At 32.2% G+C, this 18,122-nt stretch overlaps 1 protein-coding gene across 3 annotated transcripts in view; it reads left to right on the top strand.

The window, feature by feature from the left end:
* The window catches only part of LOC114324988 (tyrosine-protein phosphatase 69D), a 63,739-nt gene that overhangs the window by 13,423 nt on the left and 32,194 nt on the right, over positions 1-18,122 (top strand). For all 3 annotated transcript variants that reach the window (XM_028272920.2, XM_028272921.2, XM_028272919.2), the window contains exon 6: positions 11,433-11,673. In XM_028272920.2, coding sequence (XP_028128721.1) covers positions 11,433-11,673 — 241 coding nt within the window. The remainder of the gene's footprint in view (positions 1-11,432; positions 11,674-18,122) is intronic.

Here is an 18,122-nt window from a genome sequence, read left to right as displayed (position 1 = left end):
CATTAAAAAGAGGTCACCTAAAATTTTTCCATAATTTTTAGTTTATGCAATTTATTCTACCGGGTGTCCACTTATATTTTCCCCCATTTTAACTGCCTATAACTTCTAAACGGCTCAAGATAGAAATATGCGGTTTTCGATGAAATGTTTTATTTTAGTAAAAGTTTTATCTGAATGGATTGAATTTTTTATATCGCTTTCAAATACGAAAATAAAAATGGCGGATTTTTGAAAAAAACGTTGTTGACTTTTTTTAATGGAACACCCAGTATATTTTTTTGTAAATTGAAAGAAAGGTCATTCACCTATCCAGCGTTATAAAGTTTTTCAAAATCGGTTGTCAAATCACTGAGTAATTAATTTTTAAAATGAGCGGTGCAACGTGGATATCACATACCTAAATAACATAACCACCGTTGTTCGGTGACATAACTAAGCAAAATGATATTATGTTATGTGATTTCCACATTGCATCTTTCATTTTAAAAATTATTTGCTCAGTCATTTGACAACCGATTTTAAAAAATTTAATATCGCTGGATAGGTAAATGACCGTTTTTTCAAGCTACACAAAAACATACTGGGTGTTTCAATAAAAAAAGTCAACGTTTTTTTCCAAAAATCCGCCATTTTTAATTTAAAAGCGTCATAAAAAATGGTAATTTACCTAAAAAATTGAAAAAACGGTCATTTCCCTATCCAACGATATAAATTTTTTTAATATCGGTGGCCAAATGACTGAGCAATTAATTTTTAAAATGAGAGATGCAATGTGGAAATCACATAATATAATATCAATTTGCTGTGATATCCACGTTGCACCTCTCATTTTAAAAATTAATTACTCAGTGATTTGACAACCGATTTTGAAAAACTTTATATCGCTGGATAGGTGAGTAACCTTTCTTTTAATTTACAAAAAATATACTGGGTGTTCCATTAAAAAAAAGTCAACAACGTTTTTTTCAAAAATCCGCCATTTTTCTTTTCGTATTTGAAAGCGATATAAAAAAAGAATGTGTATGTACTTTGTACGCACGTAAGAAGTTATACTTCTATTATATGATTTAAACGAAATTAATATACTTTTTATTTATATTTTGTTTAAATATTAAACTAATTTATACTTACTACTTCTCAAACATTTTTATTAGAACAGTGCCAAAAATTAAAATAATAAAAGAATAAAACACACACAAACACATTAAACAAGCCACAAATGATGTCTGAACATTAATTGTCGAAAATTTTTTTAACTAAATACGTATTTTCTGAAAATACAATTATATAATAAATATACTTACAATCATAAAATGTATTTAAAAAAAACAAAAAAGAAAGTTTCTATTGGGACTCGAACCATCGCTGATAAGAGCGGTTGGTATTGGAATTCATTCGCCTTCTCCGCTTAGCCACGGACACTATGTGTCATTATTTACGAAGATCGACTAACTAAACGGATTAAACTTGTGATATTTTGATATTTTGAAAATTGATCAAATTATTTTAATTTTGAATTGAAATGATTTAGAATTGAAAAAATACAACAAAACATAGAGTAAAAAAACAATATATTAGGTGAATATTGATAGAAATTTTGATGGTAATCAAATTATATAAATAAAAGTATTACATACTATGTATTTTGGCAGATCAAATAGGTAGGTTTATACTCATGATACATTAACAATTATTACGTACCTGTTGCTTTTAAAAACTATTTAAAAGTCACTACAATATTATAAACTTTTTTGTTTCTGTCCTCACAACAATAAAACTAATATATTTTACATTTGTTTACCTTTACCTTTACCTCCAAACCACAGCTGCCATATCGGATAATTTTTGACATGTCATTTGAACATCCAATCAGAACAAAGTTATAATGCGCATGCGCCGGGCTGATAGGTTTTAACATATAAAAAATCACCCTCTATCGCCGGTAAAGAAGTATAACTTCAAAAATTCAGTCCATTCAGACAAAACTTTTACTAAAATAAAACATTTCAGCGAAAACCGCATATTTCTATCTTGAGCCGTTTAGAAGTTATAGGCAGTTAAAATGGGGGAAAATATAAGTGGACACCCGGTATTATAACTAAACACCCACAATGCAGAAACGCTTTTAGGCACCGCCAAACTGTGTCGATAGGTCAATTAAGGGTAATAAGTTCGCAGAATTGATATCAGTTTTACGACTTGGAAAATGCACGTGTTGTTTGTACGTTATTTTTCTTCGAATAATGGCTGTTCTGTTTTTTGAAGTTATACTTTAGGCACCTTAGGCGCGATGGGAGTGACTTTTAATATGCACGAATTCATCAAAAACCTTGGTCCTGGACGCAGACGCGTTATACCTTTACTTTGATTGGGTGTTCAAATGACATGTCAAAAATTATCCAATATGGCGGCTGTGGAGCAGCTGTTGTTTTAAAATTTGTGAGAAGAGAAACAACAGACAAAAGTTAGTTAATAGTTATACTGCCTTTTTAAATAGTTTTCGTATATATTTTTGGACTTGTTAACATAGAAAAGATGCCCGTTACATCCCTTGTAGTAGGTTGTGGAAGCCCATCAAACAGAGAAGTGGAATTTTATTGTGTGACTGCGGTTTTCAATCACAAAATTACTGATAAAAACCAATTATCTCGAAGGCGTAGAGATCTGTGGATACCATCAATCAAGCGGGACGATCTCACTTATTCAAAACTAAAGAATCAGAGAGTCCAGTACTTAAACATTTTATTGCTGGTAAGTGTTTTAAAAATAGCTGATCAAATTTTGTTGACATTTAAACATAGCTCTCATACATTCACATAACAATATTTTACATAAATGTATTAATTTTAGACGAACCTGCTTATTTAAAAGACGAAAATCATCCTGATCGAGTTCCATCACAAGAAATGGTGCACAAGTCTCAAAAAGTGCATAGGTAACATGATGTTGAAAGAATGGGAAGTTTGGAAAAGAAGAAGGGAATTGAGAGTGAGTAAATGCAATAAACACATTTATCTTATGCTTTTTCAAGTGGATATAACAATTAAAAAATAAATAATGAAGAATGTTGACAAATTTTTATAGAAATGACAAGTTTTTGAGTGATTTAAACAATTTTAAAAGCAGACATCTCTCCATTATAACAGATTTAATATTTTGATTTTTTGTTAAAACATATTCTCTGTATTTGTTGTAATTGTTTTCTGTTTTGTTTACTAAATAATTATTCCAAAGTTTTTTCTTAGTTTTCACTTGTTGTTTTATTTCAGCATTCCACCAGTTTGTTTGTTTCACCTTGTCATTCTTTTTACAAATGCCACATACTTTTTTCGCCGCTTCCAATAATATATTTGTAAATTATTGCCATTTTTGGTCTAGGTTGTTACTATCATTTGCATTTTCCAGAGCTGCTATTTCTAAATCAACCATTTCTTTGTATCTTAGGGCAATATCTTTGTTTCTGAGTTTGTAAATTCTGATTGATTCGTATTCAATTTTTCTTTTATTTTCTTTTGTATGTTCCTGGTGTTTTTTGTTTTTATTCTTTATTCTAGCTTCCAACAAATAAGGGTCACTACTTATTTCTGGTCCTCTTCTGACTGTAACGTCTTGAATTACCTTTTGATTGTCGCGTTCTATTAGTATGTAATCAATTATCGATTTTTCTGATTCTCTTGGTCCTTGCCTAGTAAATTTATGTATGTCTTTTTGTTGGTAGTGTGTGTTTGTTACTATTAAATTATTTAGTACGCAGAATTCTATTAACCGTTTTCCATTATCATTTCTCACTTATTCACCATACCTTCCAATTACATCCGTTACTGTCTCATCTTTGATTCCTACTCTTCCGTTGAAGTCTCCAATGACGTATATCCGCCCTTTACTGTTTTCTATTGCTATATTTAGGTCTGTCCGGAATTTGTCTTTAATTTCTTTTGTCATTTTCATCAGGTCCATATGCCGTAATTATTGTCTGTGGCTCTCCTTGTTCATCTTTCATCTAAAGAGCAACTGATAAGCCTTTCCATGCCTGTATATTTATTACTTTTTCTTTTTTAATTATAGTACCTATTCCTGCAGCTGCTCTCTTTTCCGGTGGAACCCCGCTATATATAAGCAAATGACCGCCGCCTTCTAGGTATATTTCACCAGTTCCTTTCTTTTTTGTTTCTGTAATCCCTTGTCGTTACATTGAGGTCCCAATTCTCTCATTTACGTTAATTTTCCAGTTTTTCTAGTGTATTCTTGGTCAGAGTTCCTCAGTTTCTTCAAAATATTCATTTTGGGAACACTTGGATCTCTTTGTCTCTTCTTTCCAAGATTTTTCTTTGGGAATTTTTTCTTAGCAGACGTATCTAATAATAAAATAAATGCATGAAGGGGTTTCCGCTGTTGATGCTTCTTGAGCATGTGAACGCTGTGAACATCAGGTACCTTATTTTTATCAGTGGAAGTTAGTTCACTCGTAAATTATATAGATGTTACAATGTTTTTATAAAAATATTCATCAATAATAGAAATTTACAGTATGGTAACATTGGTTACAAAGTTTTTTCCACCGAGTGATTCAAAATTTGCACTTACAATGAGGTTATTTTATTAAAAAACTTTATATTTACATAAGATAGGATAAAAGTTTTTAGATTAAAATGAAAGTTGTCCCTTATAGATGTCATTTAAGCAATAGTTGTAAAACATTATAAATGGAGTTACAATGTTATTCATATCAGGTGTAGTTGTGATCTAAAATTTAAATTGGATTATTTTTTTTGTAGGCTGAACAGATAAACCAAAAAGTTAACATATAGGACAATGATGTATTAGAGACTGGCATATCATCTCATACAGACAACTCCACAAAAGAGTGAATTTTTATTATTCTGCGCGCATGCGCACACAGACAGTATGGCGTTAGTTGCTAAATCTTTCAAATTATGTATCTTTCTTCTTCTTCTTTTGCCCTTTAATTCGTCCAATTCTGAACACAGGCTTCCCCCAGTTTCCTCCATTCGCTTCTGTTTAGTGCTTTCTGTTTCCAGTGCGTTCCTCCTATCTTTTTAATATCGTCTCCCCATCTCATCTGGGGTCGTCCTCTTGCTCTCTCTTTCCTGACCATGGTCTCCATTGTTGTATCGTGCTATTCCACCTATTGTCCGTTTGTCTAGCGTTATGACCTGCGAAGCTCCATTTTAGCCTGGTTATATGTTGACCTGCGTCTTTGACTTTTGTTCTATTTCTGACCCAGTTGTTTTGCTTTTTGTCTGTCAATTTTACTCCTAATACTCTCTTTTGCTCTCTCCATGGCTCTTTGTGTCTTTATTATTTTATCCATGTTTGCCTTGGTCAAGGTTTATGTTTGGCATGCGTATGTGAGAATTGGGAGTATGCACTGGTCAAACACTCTTGTTTTTAAGTATTGTTGTATTTTTTTATTCTTTAGGACCCATTTTAATTTTCCAAATCCTGCCCAGGCTAATCTGACCCTTCTTTTTACCTCCGCTGTTTGGTTTTCCTTATTTATTTTTATAATCTGTCCCAAATATATATAATCATTAACCGCTTCTATTGTGGTGTCGTTTAGTATTACGTTTCTATTGTCTTGTGTGTTTGTCATTGTTTTTGTTTTGGCAAAATTCATTTTTAGACAAAAATTCATGTATCTATATATCAGTACAAAAAAAGGTGTGAAAAGAATATATTAGTGTTTTTAGTAAATATATTTATTATAATTTTTGTGTCTTTGGATTTGTCTTCCTCTGGAGTAAGATAAGTATTATTAAATCGTTTTTATTGTTATACTTCACTTCGTCTGTTTGTTACCATGAATTGTCATTACGTCCGAGAAAATGTATACGCAAAGATCCCGTGGGTTATTTTGTGCAATTTTTAAATTTAAAACTATGGCTGAGAGATTGCTAGATCTGTTCAAATTGGTACTTTGATATTGAAATGAATCAAAGAGAAGTGGCCAGACAGCTTGGAGTCAGTCGTTGTATTGTCCAAAAACATACAACCGATTCGTAGAGACTGGATCTCACGAACGACGACCAGGATCAGGCGTGAGAAGAATCACGACATCCAGAGAAGACCGTTCTTTACAACGCACTTCTTTGCAAAATCGGTTCTTTACGGCCAGAGCAATCCAGAACCGTTTTCAAAATGCTAGTGCACATTAAGCACTTTTACGGCGTGAATAAAGTTGGGGAATTTGGTCTAATGGCTCGCTGACAGTACCTTTATTAACAGCAGCACATTGACAACGCCGACTTGAGTTTGCTAGAGACCATGAGCATTGGACGATAGAAGGATTAGAAAAATGTTTTATTTAGTGATGAGTCCAGAATGGTTCTTTATGGCTCAGATGGTCGCATCAAAACGTACAGAAGGCGTGGGGAACGATATGCTGCTTGTATTCGACGAGCATGTGTTGCTTTTGGAGGAGGCTTGATAATGTTTTGGGTAGGCATTTCATTCGAAGGCCGTACTGACATCGTGTTTATTGATAGAGGAGCGTTCAATGACCACGGCTATATTACCGAAATTCTAGACGAGCATGAAATCTAACTTATTCTGACGGAAACATCATCTTAGATAAACAGAATAAAATTAGAACGTGGAAAGAATATCTAGAAAAACTATTTGAAGACCAAAGAGATAACACCTTTGAGCTAGAAGAAGAGGTAAATGATGGACCAAGAATATTACAGCAGGAAGTTTATTCTGCCATAACACAGCTAAATGATGGCAAAGCAGCAGGTCCCGATAATATACAAGCAGAACTACTCAAACTGATAGACAACGAATCAATAGCAATAATCACAAAGATATTCAACAACATCTACAACTCTGGTCAAATACCAACAGATTGGCTGAAGTCTGAGTTTATTGCACTTCCAAAAAAACCAGGAGCCAAAAAGTGCGAAGAATACCGTACGATAAGCCTAATGAGTCATCTCCTAAAATTGTTCCTAAAGGTAATCCATACGAGAATTTACAAGCTATGTGAAAGTCAAATGCTGTTGGTACGAGAGAGGCTTTGTTTTCAATACAAGTCTTATTCCAGAGATGCAGAGACGTAAATTTCGACGTATACACATGTCTGGTTGATTACGAGAAGGCGTTTGATCGAGTACGACACGCCAAGATGATGCAAATACTAAAAGAAGCAGGAATTAACAACCAATATCTGAAAATAATTAGAAACCTTTACTGGAATCAGACTGCAAACCTCAGAGTTGACGGTGAACTCACCGAATATGTCAAAATCATGCGTGGAGTGAGGCAAGGCTGCATTTTGTCCCTACTAATTTTCACGAAGTATCCCTACTAATGTATCGAAGCTTTGCACGAAACTGAAAAAGGTAGGTATTCTACTAAACGGGTACCGGCTAAATAATATCAGGTATGCAGATGACACCATAGTATTTGCGGACAACCTAGAAGACCTACAAGTCCTCATGGACAAAATCACGTATTACAGTCAACAATATGGACTCAATATAAACGTAAAGAAAACAAAGCTTATGATCGTCAGTAAGACAAAGATAAGAAAGACTATACTGTAGAAAGTTGCACTACAACTACCTCGGCACCATAATAAATGAAGAATGGACCAACAACCAAGAAATGAGAGAGCACGTCGGAAAAGCTAGATCAATCTTCAACCGTATGGGGGCGTTTTTCAAGAGCCACAACCTTTCTCTTGGTATAAAAGTTAGAATGCTGAGATGTTACGTCTTCTCTGTCCTTTTTATGGTGTTGAATCATGGACCTTGAACGAGGATATGTGCCGAAAATTGGAAGCATTTGAGATGTGGCTATATCGGAGAATTCTTAAAATCCCGTGGACTGATTGGGTCACAAATGAGGTGGTTCTTAGAAGAATGGGGAAGAACCGAGAAGTACTAACCACCATCAAATCTTGAAAGTTGGAATACTTTGGACACATTATACGAAATGAATCCAGATATGCCCTCCTACAAGCATCCTGCAAGGAAAAATATTTGGAAAGCGAGGTCCAGGAAGAAGACGAACATCCTTGTTAAAGAACCTCAGGACCTGGTTCAACACCACAACAGTTTTTCCGCGTTGCTGCAGATAAAGTGAAGATTGCCATGATTGATCGCCAACATTCGTCACGGATAGGCACATGAAGAAGAATGTAATGCCTTTTGCTTGGGTTTGTGGGCGAAAACTTTATTTTCATGCAAGACACGCGGCCAAGCCATGATGGTAATTCAATACCTGGAAACGTTTGTGTGCCAAAAATGAATGAGCCGGATTTGAACCCAATTGAGCATGTTTGGGACCAACTCAAACGAAGAGTAAGAAACAGAATACCTGCTCCAATGAATCGTAAGCACCTTCGGTTTGCACTCATGGAAGAATGAGACAACATCCAGAATTTGATCAATTCAACACCAAGTCCAATGAGGAGTGTAATTTAAAATAGAGGTGGTAATACAGGATATTAAAAATCACGACTTTTTTGTAATTTTTGTAAAGAAAACAGAAAAAATTTATAATATTAATTTTTTAAATTTTCCATCATCATTTTGGAAGAAGTTTTTTGAAGTTATACTTCTTTAGGCGCGATTGAGATTGAGGGTGAATTTATATTGATCTGCGCGCATGCGCACACCGACAGTATGGTATTAGTCGTTATACGGGCTCTGATTGGGTGTTGATATCTGTCGATAATAAATAATTGTTCAATATGAAAGTAAACCAATTATAATATATTAGTTTTATTGTTGTGAGGGCAGAAACAAAAAAGTTTATAATTGTAGTGACTTTTAAATAGTTTTTAAAGCAACAGGTACGTAATAATTGTAAATGTATCACAGGTACCTACCTATTTGAACCTACCAAAATACATAGTATGTAATACTTTTATTTACATAATTTGATTACCATCAAAATTTCTATCAATATTCACCTAATATATTGTTTTCTTACTCTATGTTTTGTTGTATTTTTTCAATTCTAAATCATTTCAATTCAAAATCAAAATAATTTGATTTATGTAATTCAAAAATGTCAAAAGTTTAATCCGTTTAGTTAGTAGATCTTCGCACATAATGACACGTTGTCTCCGTGGCGAAGCGTTTAATGCGAATGAATCCCAATACAACGCCAATACCAACCGCGCTGATAAGTTGGTTCGAATCCCAATAGAAACTTTTATTGAAGTTATACTTCTTTACCGGCGATATGAGGGTGAATTTTTATATGTTAAAACCAAGCGGTCTAACTGTGTATAATTTTACATGCATCTGATCTGCGACGGAACTGACGTCACATACTGTTTACAATTTCTGACGTGAAGTTGGCGTTGACAGGTGTTTTTGTGGTTAATAAATAATAAATATTTTATTTGGTGACATATTTTGATGTAAAATACATTGTAAAACAGGTAACATTATGTATTAAGGAAATATTAAGTCAATAATTTAATGCATTCCTGTTGGTGAATCAAGAAATTATTCCGGAAACCAAGAGTCGGCCATTGTTATGTCAAGTTATTAGCTACTTTTTATCAGCTACTTTGGACGCCAGAATTTTGCTCATAGGTTCTATCCTGGGTGTTTTTATATCAATGGTTAAAACCTATGATCCCGGCGCATGCGCATTATAACTTTGTTCTGATTGGATGTTCAAATGACATGTCAAAAATTATTCAATATGGCGGCTGTGGCACAGCTGTACGTAGTTTGATTATTTATGGTTGTTGCGTTTTGAAATTTGTGGGAAAAGAAACCAAGTTAGTTAATAGTTATACTGCCTTTTTAAATAGTTTTCATATACCTATATTTTTGGACTTTTGGACTATTTTGGACAAGGAAAACTCATTCTAATTTGGTAAGTAGTTTTTATTATAATCATATTGTAATTATACATTTGGATTAGGTTGGAATACATACATTTATTTTCTCAAGAATGGGGATTTTAGAGAGAAATCCCAAATTAGGTCCGATTTTTATTTTTAAATTATGATTTTTTGGCGTAGATTTATTTATCTAGTAGGTATGTAATGCTTTGATTTACATACTTAATTTGATTACCAACAAAAGTTCTACCAATCTTCATCTAATATATTGTTTTCTTACTGTTTTGTTATATTTTAATATTTTCTTCCACAAAATTTAAACTACATAATTTAATTATATTCAAAACAACTGTCAAACAGTAAAACGTTCAGTTAACCTATTTTTCCACATGACAAACAATGTGGAATTGGACGAGTGAGTCTAGGCTTCGATTACGAATCAAAGCGCCTCGAAATTCACTGGTTCGATTCCCGATGCAAGTTTTTATTTTTTTATGCATTTTATGATTGTAAGTATATTTGTTATATAATTTTTTTTTTCAGAAAATGCGTATTTAACTCATTAATGCGTATTATTTTTGCCAACAATTATTATCGTTCAGAAATAATTTTTTCTTTGAGGCATTTTTCAATGTGTTTGTGTGCGTTTTATTCTTTTATTTTTTTTAAATTTCTGGTATTGTCTTAAAAATCACATAATATGTAGTAGAAGTATAACTTCTTACGTGCGTACACACACATTCTTCGCGCCTCGAAATTCACTGGTTCGATTCCCGATGCAAGTTTTTATTTTTTTATGCATTTTATGATTGTAAGTATATTTGTTATATAATTTTTTTTTTCAGAAAATGCGTATTTAACTCATTAATGCGTATTATTTTTGCCAACAATTATTATCGTTCAGAAATAATTTTTTCTTTGAGGCATTTTTCAATGTGTTTGTGTGCGTTTTATTCTTTTATTTTTTTTAAATTTCTGGTATTGTCTTAAAAATCACATAATATGTAGTAGAAGTATAACTTCTTACGTGCGTACACACACATTCTTTTTTTTTTTATTTTTTTTTATACATTTTAAAGTATATTTATTATATAATTTTATTTCCAGAAAATACGTATTTAGTTAAAAAAATTTCCGACAAGTAATGTTCAGAAATCATTTGTGGCATTTTTAATGTGTTTGTGTGTAATTTATTCTTTTATTATTTTAATTTTTGGCACTGTTTTAATAAAAATGTTTGAGAAGTAGTAAGTATAAATTAGTTTAATATTTAAATAAAATATAAATAAAAAGTATATTAATTTCGTTTATAATCATAGAATCATATAATAGAAGTATAACTTCTTACGTGCGTACAAAGTACACACACATTCTTTTTTTTGACATTTGGTATTTAAGAAATGGTCGCGTACTGCTTTAGAAAATATTCTTGAATATTACACAAACATCTAATGACAATCAATTTCTAGGAGAGATCTTAAAAATTAAAAAATGACAAAAATGTTAGGTGACCTCTTTTTAATGACGCGCAGTGTAATTGAAAAATGCCAAAACAATTATTTGTATATTCTGTTCTATGGTTTAATATAAAATGTTTATTTAGTACATGGAGAATCCCAGCCTCTATTCTTGGCAGCTTACAGCAACTATTTAGACATGATGAACCCAGGGCCAGAAGTGGTTGCAGCGCCAACTACAGGAACATTAAGTCTAATTGTCCAAATTTTATGTGCATTGGTTGTTGTTATACTTATCCTTTTGGGTGCATTGTGTATCTTACATCGTTATACTAAACAAGCACATGCACAAGCCGTCGAGATGATCACGTTCAGAACTTCGTTAAGGTAACACAGTACTAATATCAGGACTGTTCTGTAAATTTTTAGTCAATCAAAGATTTTTTGACAATAATAATTTATTGTTTTTAAAAATAACACAATAGTTTCCAAAATAATACATGTTGTAGATTTGGTCGAGTCTACATCATTTTATAAAAATTGTCTTTTGAGTAAATCTATCTTATCTCTCTGAATCAAAAATGTTGTGGCTATAGTATATTGCTAAATCTTTTGATATAAGCGAATAATCATTTTTTGTGTACATTCTTCACCTGAACCAAGTTTTTGATTAACAGTATAGCTCCAGTTAACCGAAAAAAAATGACCCAGAAAAGGGGTATTGGGAATTATGAATAAAGAGCGATTTTTGTTTTTTTTTTTTAATTGAAAAATATATTTTAAAACAATATTTACATTAGTTATAACATATTAAACTCACATTAATATTAGAGTTATCAGTTTAAAACTCCGTGATTCTTGTTTGTGTTTCACATCGTTTCTGAGCTGTGATCTGTGATGTCCCGCCATCTTTTTATTAACATAACTTAGCAGGTGTTTATTCTTTGCATAGTTCAACAAACTTTAGGGCAACCTAATATTATAAAATCTAATGTAGTTTCTGACTATTTTATTGACTATCTGATTAAAATTATAATTCAGTTTAAAATTAAAATTAAGTAAAAGGGCCACAAGGCCATACCTCCTTTAAAAATGCCAAAGGTAAACGGGCAAGAACAGACACAGAGAAATCCGAGACATTCGCAGAACATCTTTCGACAGTATTTAGTCCATTTGCCAGAGAAGTGCTATTAGAACAAGAAGAATCATTTCATTATTTTCTTGAGGCTCGATATCAAATAGAACTGCCAATTTTCAAGTTTAATATTAAAGAAGTAAAGCAGATAATAAAGAATGAGGTACAAACCTAAGGCGCCGGGCTTCGACATAACATAACGGGTAAGGTCCTTCAGGAACTAACCAATGATTGCTACAGAATAATCACTATGACCTTCAATGCTGTGTTAAGTCTGCATGACTTCCCTTTGCAATGAAAAGTGGCACAGATTATACTCATTCAAAAACCTGGTAAAGATCCAAAAGATGTCAACTCATACCGACCGATTAGTGTACTCCCAGTCATTTGTAAGGTATTTGAAAAACTTTTGTTAAGAAAAATCAAACCAATATTCGACGAAAATAGTCTCATACCTTGCCAACAATTTGGATTTCGTAACCAATGTGGTACAATAGAACAAGTTCACAGACTATATACAACAATAAGAACTAGTATCTAAACAAGCAATACTGTACTGCAGCCTTTTGAGATGACTCTCAAACTTTTGGCAAAATGTGGCACACAGGACTTGTGTACAAATTAAACCTTATTTATATTACCTTAATAGTGTGCTCGGACCGATCCTGTACCGGATATATACGGTTGCAACTACATCTGAGCAAAACAAATGAATGGCTTAAACTCCCCCCAAAGAATTAGAGTAACCCCCTCAAAATCCACACACATGACATTTACTCTAAGAAGAATTACATGTGCACAAGTTAACCTCAATGGACATCCTTAACCCCAAAAGAATGACGTTATATATTTATGCATTCACCTTGACAGACGACTAACTTAGACCAAACATATATACAGGGTGATTGATTAGTGTGAGGAAGCTCAGTAGATCTGTTATAGTAAAAATTACAAGAAAAAGTTATTGACAAAAATTGTAGGCAGCTTTAAACTCCACATTTTAAAATTAGTTACAATCTTACAGGGTGTTCCATAAGATGGTGGCAGACCAAACTTATGTTTTTTTAAATAGAACACCCTGTATTTTATTTTAAATTTGAAATCTGATTTACTTCCACATCACAACAATATAAAGTTTTATTATGTTATACCGGGTATTTAAAAAGTTATAACCAATATTACCTGAAAATCGTATCAAGTTTAACTCCCTGTATAATTAAAAAGGAGTATAGGAACATTGATCTATTGCAACCATAGTTTTTTAATAATTGTTAAAAATTATAAATCATATTCGTTTTCATAATATTCGTTAAATCAAATACAGGGTAAGTCAAAAGGCAAGTACATTATTTTCTTGGTAATTTTAAATAGAACACCCTGTATTTTATATCTCTATCAAAAAGTACTAATATCATACTTCAAATTTTATGAAGTATTCCCTATACCTAATGTTATCAGTTTTCTAGATATTTTTATTTTTCCATCAAAGTATTAATTTGGTAGATATTTTAACGTTTACCAATAATTATTGTGAGTTGGCCATGATTGATTTGTCAGAAACTGACAGTTTGACATTATTGTTTATTAATTCAGTATTGGGGTACACCGTAAATTAGCAACAATTATTATTTAGTAATTCAGTAATTAATTTAATTTAAATTAGCAATAATGAATTTTACTACTGATGAAAAAATGGTAGATATGATCTGGATTTTGGGGGAATGCAATAAAAATTCATTACTATCAGCTAAAATTGATCAAGAACGGTTTCCAGATAGGCGACAACTTAGACAAGATACATTTGAAAAATTGAAAGATCGATTTAACCGCACTGGTTCAGTGAATTATGAAAAACATGAACGAACAAAAACTAGTGTGACAGAGGAAAACGAAATGAGTGTGTTGATGGCAGATACAGAAAACCCACACACAAGTATAAGGAGTATTTCCAATGAACAAGAACTTAGTTACTACTCTGTTCAAAACGTTCTATCTAAAAACAAGATGCACCCTTATCATATTCAAAAGCACCAAGAATAGCACAAATGAATAGTATTTTGTGAATGGGACTTAGAAAAAATTAATGAGCAGAGATTTTTTTGATTATGTCCTATTTGGTGATGAAGCTACATTCCATCGAAACGGTTCTGTTAATAGACATAACTTTCACTAAGATTCAACAAGTAATCCATACCACATAGTGACACATAGTCAAACAAGATGGTCTCTAAATGTGCGGGGAGGTATTGTCGGTAACCATGTAGTATAACCATATTTTTTTTTTTGAAGATAACTTGAATGGTGAGATTTACTTAGATTTTATCGTAAATTAGTTACCGATATTACTAGAAGAGGTTCCACTTAATATACGTGAACAAATGTGGTTTCCACATGACGGTGCTCCTGCGCACCACAATGAATTAGTACGTGGTGAACTTAATGATCAGTTTGGTGAAAGGTGGATCGGAAGGGATGGACCGGTAAGGTGGCCTCCATTGTCACCGGATTTCAATAAAATGGAGTCATTTTTTTGGGGTTACGTTAATAACGAAGTATACAAAATACCTCCAACAACAAGGGATGATATGAAAAATAGAATTCGAATTGCCTTTCAAAATATTTCTTTACAAATGCTTAATAATGTAAGCAACTCTTTCAATGACCGCTTTCAAGTATGCATAGATGTTTTGGGAGGTCATTTTGAACACCTTACTTAAGTAAGATAAGTTAAAATTACTGTTGTTTTTTATTTTTCTATGTGTTATTTTTTTTTTCGTCGGTTATTTTTTATAAATTTTATTTGAAATAAATTGTTTTCTTTTCTGTGTCGTTATTTCGTTCCTGAATTAATAAATAATAATGTCAAACTGTCAGTTTCTGAAAAATCAATAATGGCCAACTCACAATAATTATTGGTAAACGTTAAAATATCTACCAAATTAATACTTTGATGGAAAAATAAAAATATCTAGAAAACTGATAACTTTAGGTATAGGGAGTACTTCATAAAATTTGAAGTTCGATAGTAGTACTTTTCGATAGGAATATAAAATACAGGGTGTTCTATTTAAAATTACCAAGAAAATAATGTACTTGCATTTTGACTTACCCTGTATTTGATTTCACGAATATTATGAAAACGAATATGTTTTATAATTTTTAACAATTACTAAAAAAATATGGTTGCAATAGATCAATGTTCCTATACTCCTTTTTAATTATACAGGGAGTTAAACTTGATACGATTTTCAGGTAATATTGGTTATAACTTTTTAAATACCCGGTATAACATAATAAAACTTTACATTTTTGTGATGTGGAAGTGAAGCAGATTTCAAATTTAAAATAAAATATAGGGTGTTCCATTTAAAAAAACAAAAGTTTGGTCTGCCACCATCTTATGGAACACCCTGTAAGATTGTAACTAATTTTAAAATGTGGAGTTTAAAGCTGCCTACAATTTTTGTTAATAACTTTTTTTTGTAATTTTTACTATAACAGATCTACTGAGCTTCCTCGCACTAATCAATCACCCTGTAGACGAAAAGACTTCAACTGGGAATTGTATACAGAAAACTTAACTGGATGTTGGAAAAAAACTCTCACCTATCTATGGACAACAAGCTGCTGATATAGAAAGCAATAATAAAACCCATTTGGTCACATGGTTCGAGCTCGGTAGGTCAGCTAGCAAATCTAATATTATGAAAATACAAAGATTTCAATCCAAAACTCTGAGAACAATAGCTATAGCGATTGTTCTCGAACGATACATAGAGATCTTCAGGTACTAACAGCCTCTGAAGAGTACAAAAAATCTTCTGAACAATATCAAAATAGGTTCCGGATGCATCCTAACACCCTGGCACAAAATCTTAACAACCAACAACCGAAGATATTGAAGCGATATGATCCCTTGGACCTACCTAATCGATTCTGACAGAGCCTTGTAGCCGAAAGAGAAAGCAACTACAGAGTGGTGTGTACAAACTAACTTGTGGTGACTGTCCGAAAACGTACATCGGTCAAACTGGCAGAACTTTTGACAAACGGATAGCAGAACACAAAAGGGCTTTCAACAATAGAAAAACAGACACTTTACATACGCACTTCACCTTCTAGATCATAATCATTATTTCAATGAAGAGTTTCAAATTCTGCATATCCAAAATAAAGGCCTTAAGCTATCTTTTTTGGAATCTATGGAAATTAATAAACTGAAAAATACAGATATAATTCTGAATGACCAACTCGAGACAAACAGCTCCCCACTCCTCAACCTCTTCAGTTAGAGACTTAAAAAGGCAAACACATTGTAAATTATATCACTTGAGAAAGGCACTCTGCCGAAACAACTGTAGTCACATAGTTGTAAATAATAAATTTTGTGGAGGTATAGAAAACAAAAGTTTTCAGTGTTTTATTGTGAGATTAACAAATTTATTCAAATAATCTATAATTATCTATTATTTATCAGCCAAAAATGACTCTACTTTAAAAAGTTTTTGCAATGGTAAAAATGACTTATTGATTTTTTATTAAATACATGTATTGAAAATATAGATCTTCGTCTTTCATGTAGTACCCGCAAACTCGCTGTATCATTATTAATTTCTGAGCAATAACATTACAAAAAAAGCCTTCTGGGATAAACTAATTGACGAATCGTCTTGAAATTTTTTTGTGCGTTATAAGAACTACTTGACTCAACTTTTCATGCAATATTAAAGCCCTGGGTTTTAGCAAATTTTTTATTTTCGAAATTTTAGTCTCATTTTACAATTTCCGAAGCAACAAAATTGATCGGATCAAAATTCAAAAACTGCCATTATTTTAAACCTTTGCCCGTCTACTAAAAGGTGAAGATTATACAGTCATGCATTGTTTACATATTCATATTACTGTAGGTACATTTCACTTCACGATATCTTTCAATTAACCCGTGTTTCGGTTAACCGGAACCAATTTTCGAGCAACTGAACACTTTATCAATAAATGTGGAATCTACAGAATCTCGAACGTTTTTCTATTTTAATATTAAAGTGAAAGTTAATCTATGATCCAGTTGCCATTTTATTCTAAATTTTTCTCAATTGAGTTTAATGTTTTAGAATACACAACTTACACTCACCGGCACAAAAAACTGCCACCCCAAAAAATGGGTCATTTTTAATGTCTTGTATTTCCTAAACATGATGTCCGATTTAAGTAATTCTTTTAATATGTTATAACCTTATTCTTTAACAATATCGCTGTAATAATATTGTTGCTAGACAGGTACATTGTCATTGTATACAGGGTGTACGAATCAAACTGTTTTTTTCTCAAACTTGGGAACACCCTGTGGAATGTTCTAGCTTTTATAAAATACTGAAATTAAAACCTAACTATAGCTTCAGGTTTTCTTAACATTATGTTTTTTGTTTCATTCGCATATGTTGGATAATAAAAAAGTTAGGCACTTTAACAACTGCCCCTGTTTTTCGTCAATATTGGGTGTTTTTAAATATGTACGGCAAACTTTAAGGAGTAATTCTGCATGATAAAATAATGACAGTTTGCTTTATAAACGTATGCCCGTAAATGATTCGTTTTCGAGATAGGGGGTGTTGAAATTGTTCTTACAAACTGACGATTTATTTATTGCTCTAAAACGGTTTGTGATATGTAAACGAAATGTGGTAGATTTTAAGAGGTAGTT

This window comes from Diabrotica virgifera, chromosome 10 (assembly GCF_917563875.1).
Source record: "Diabrotica virgifera virgifera chromosome 10, PGI_DIABVI_V3a".
NCBI classification, from domain to species: domain Eukaryota; kingdom Metazoa; phylum Arthropoda; class Insecta; order Coleoptera; family Chrysomelidae; genus Diabrotica; species Diabrotica virgifera.
The sequence above is the reverse complement of the archived record's forward strand: the minus strand, read 5'-3'. Positions and strand labels throughout refer to the sequence as shown.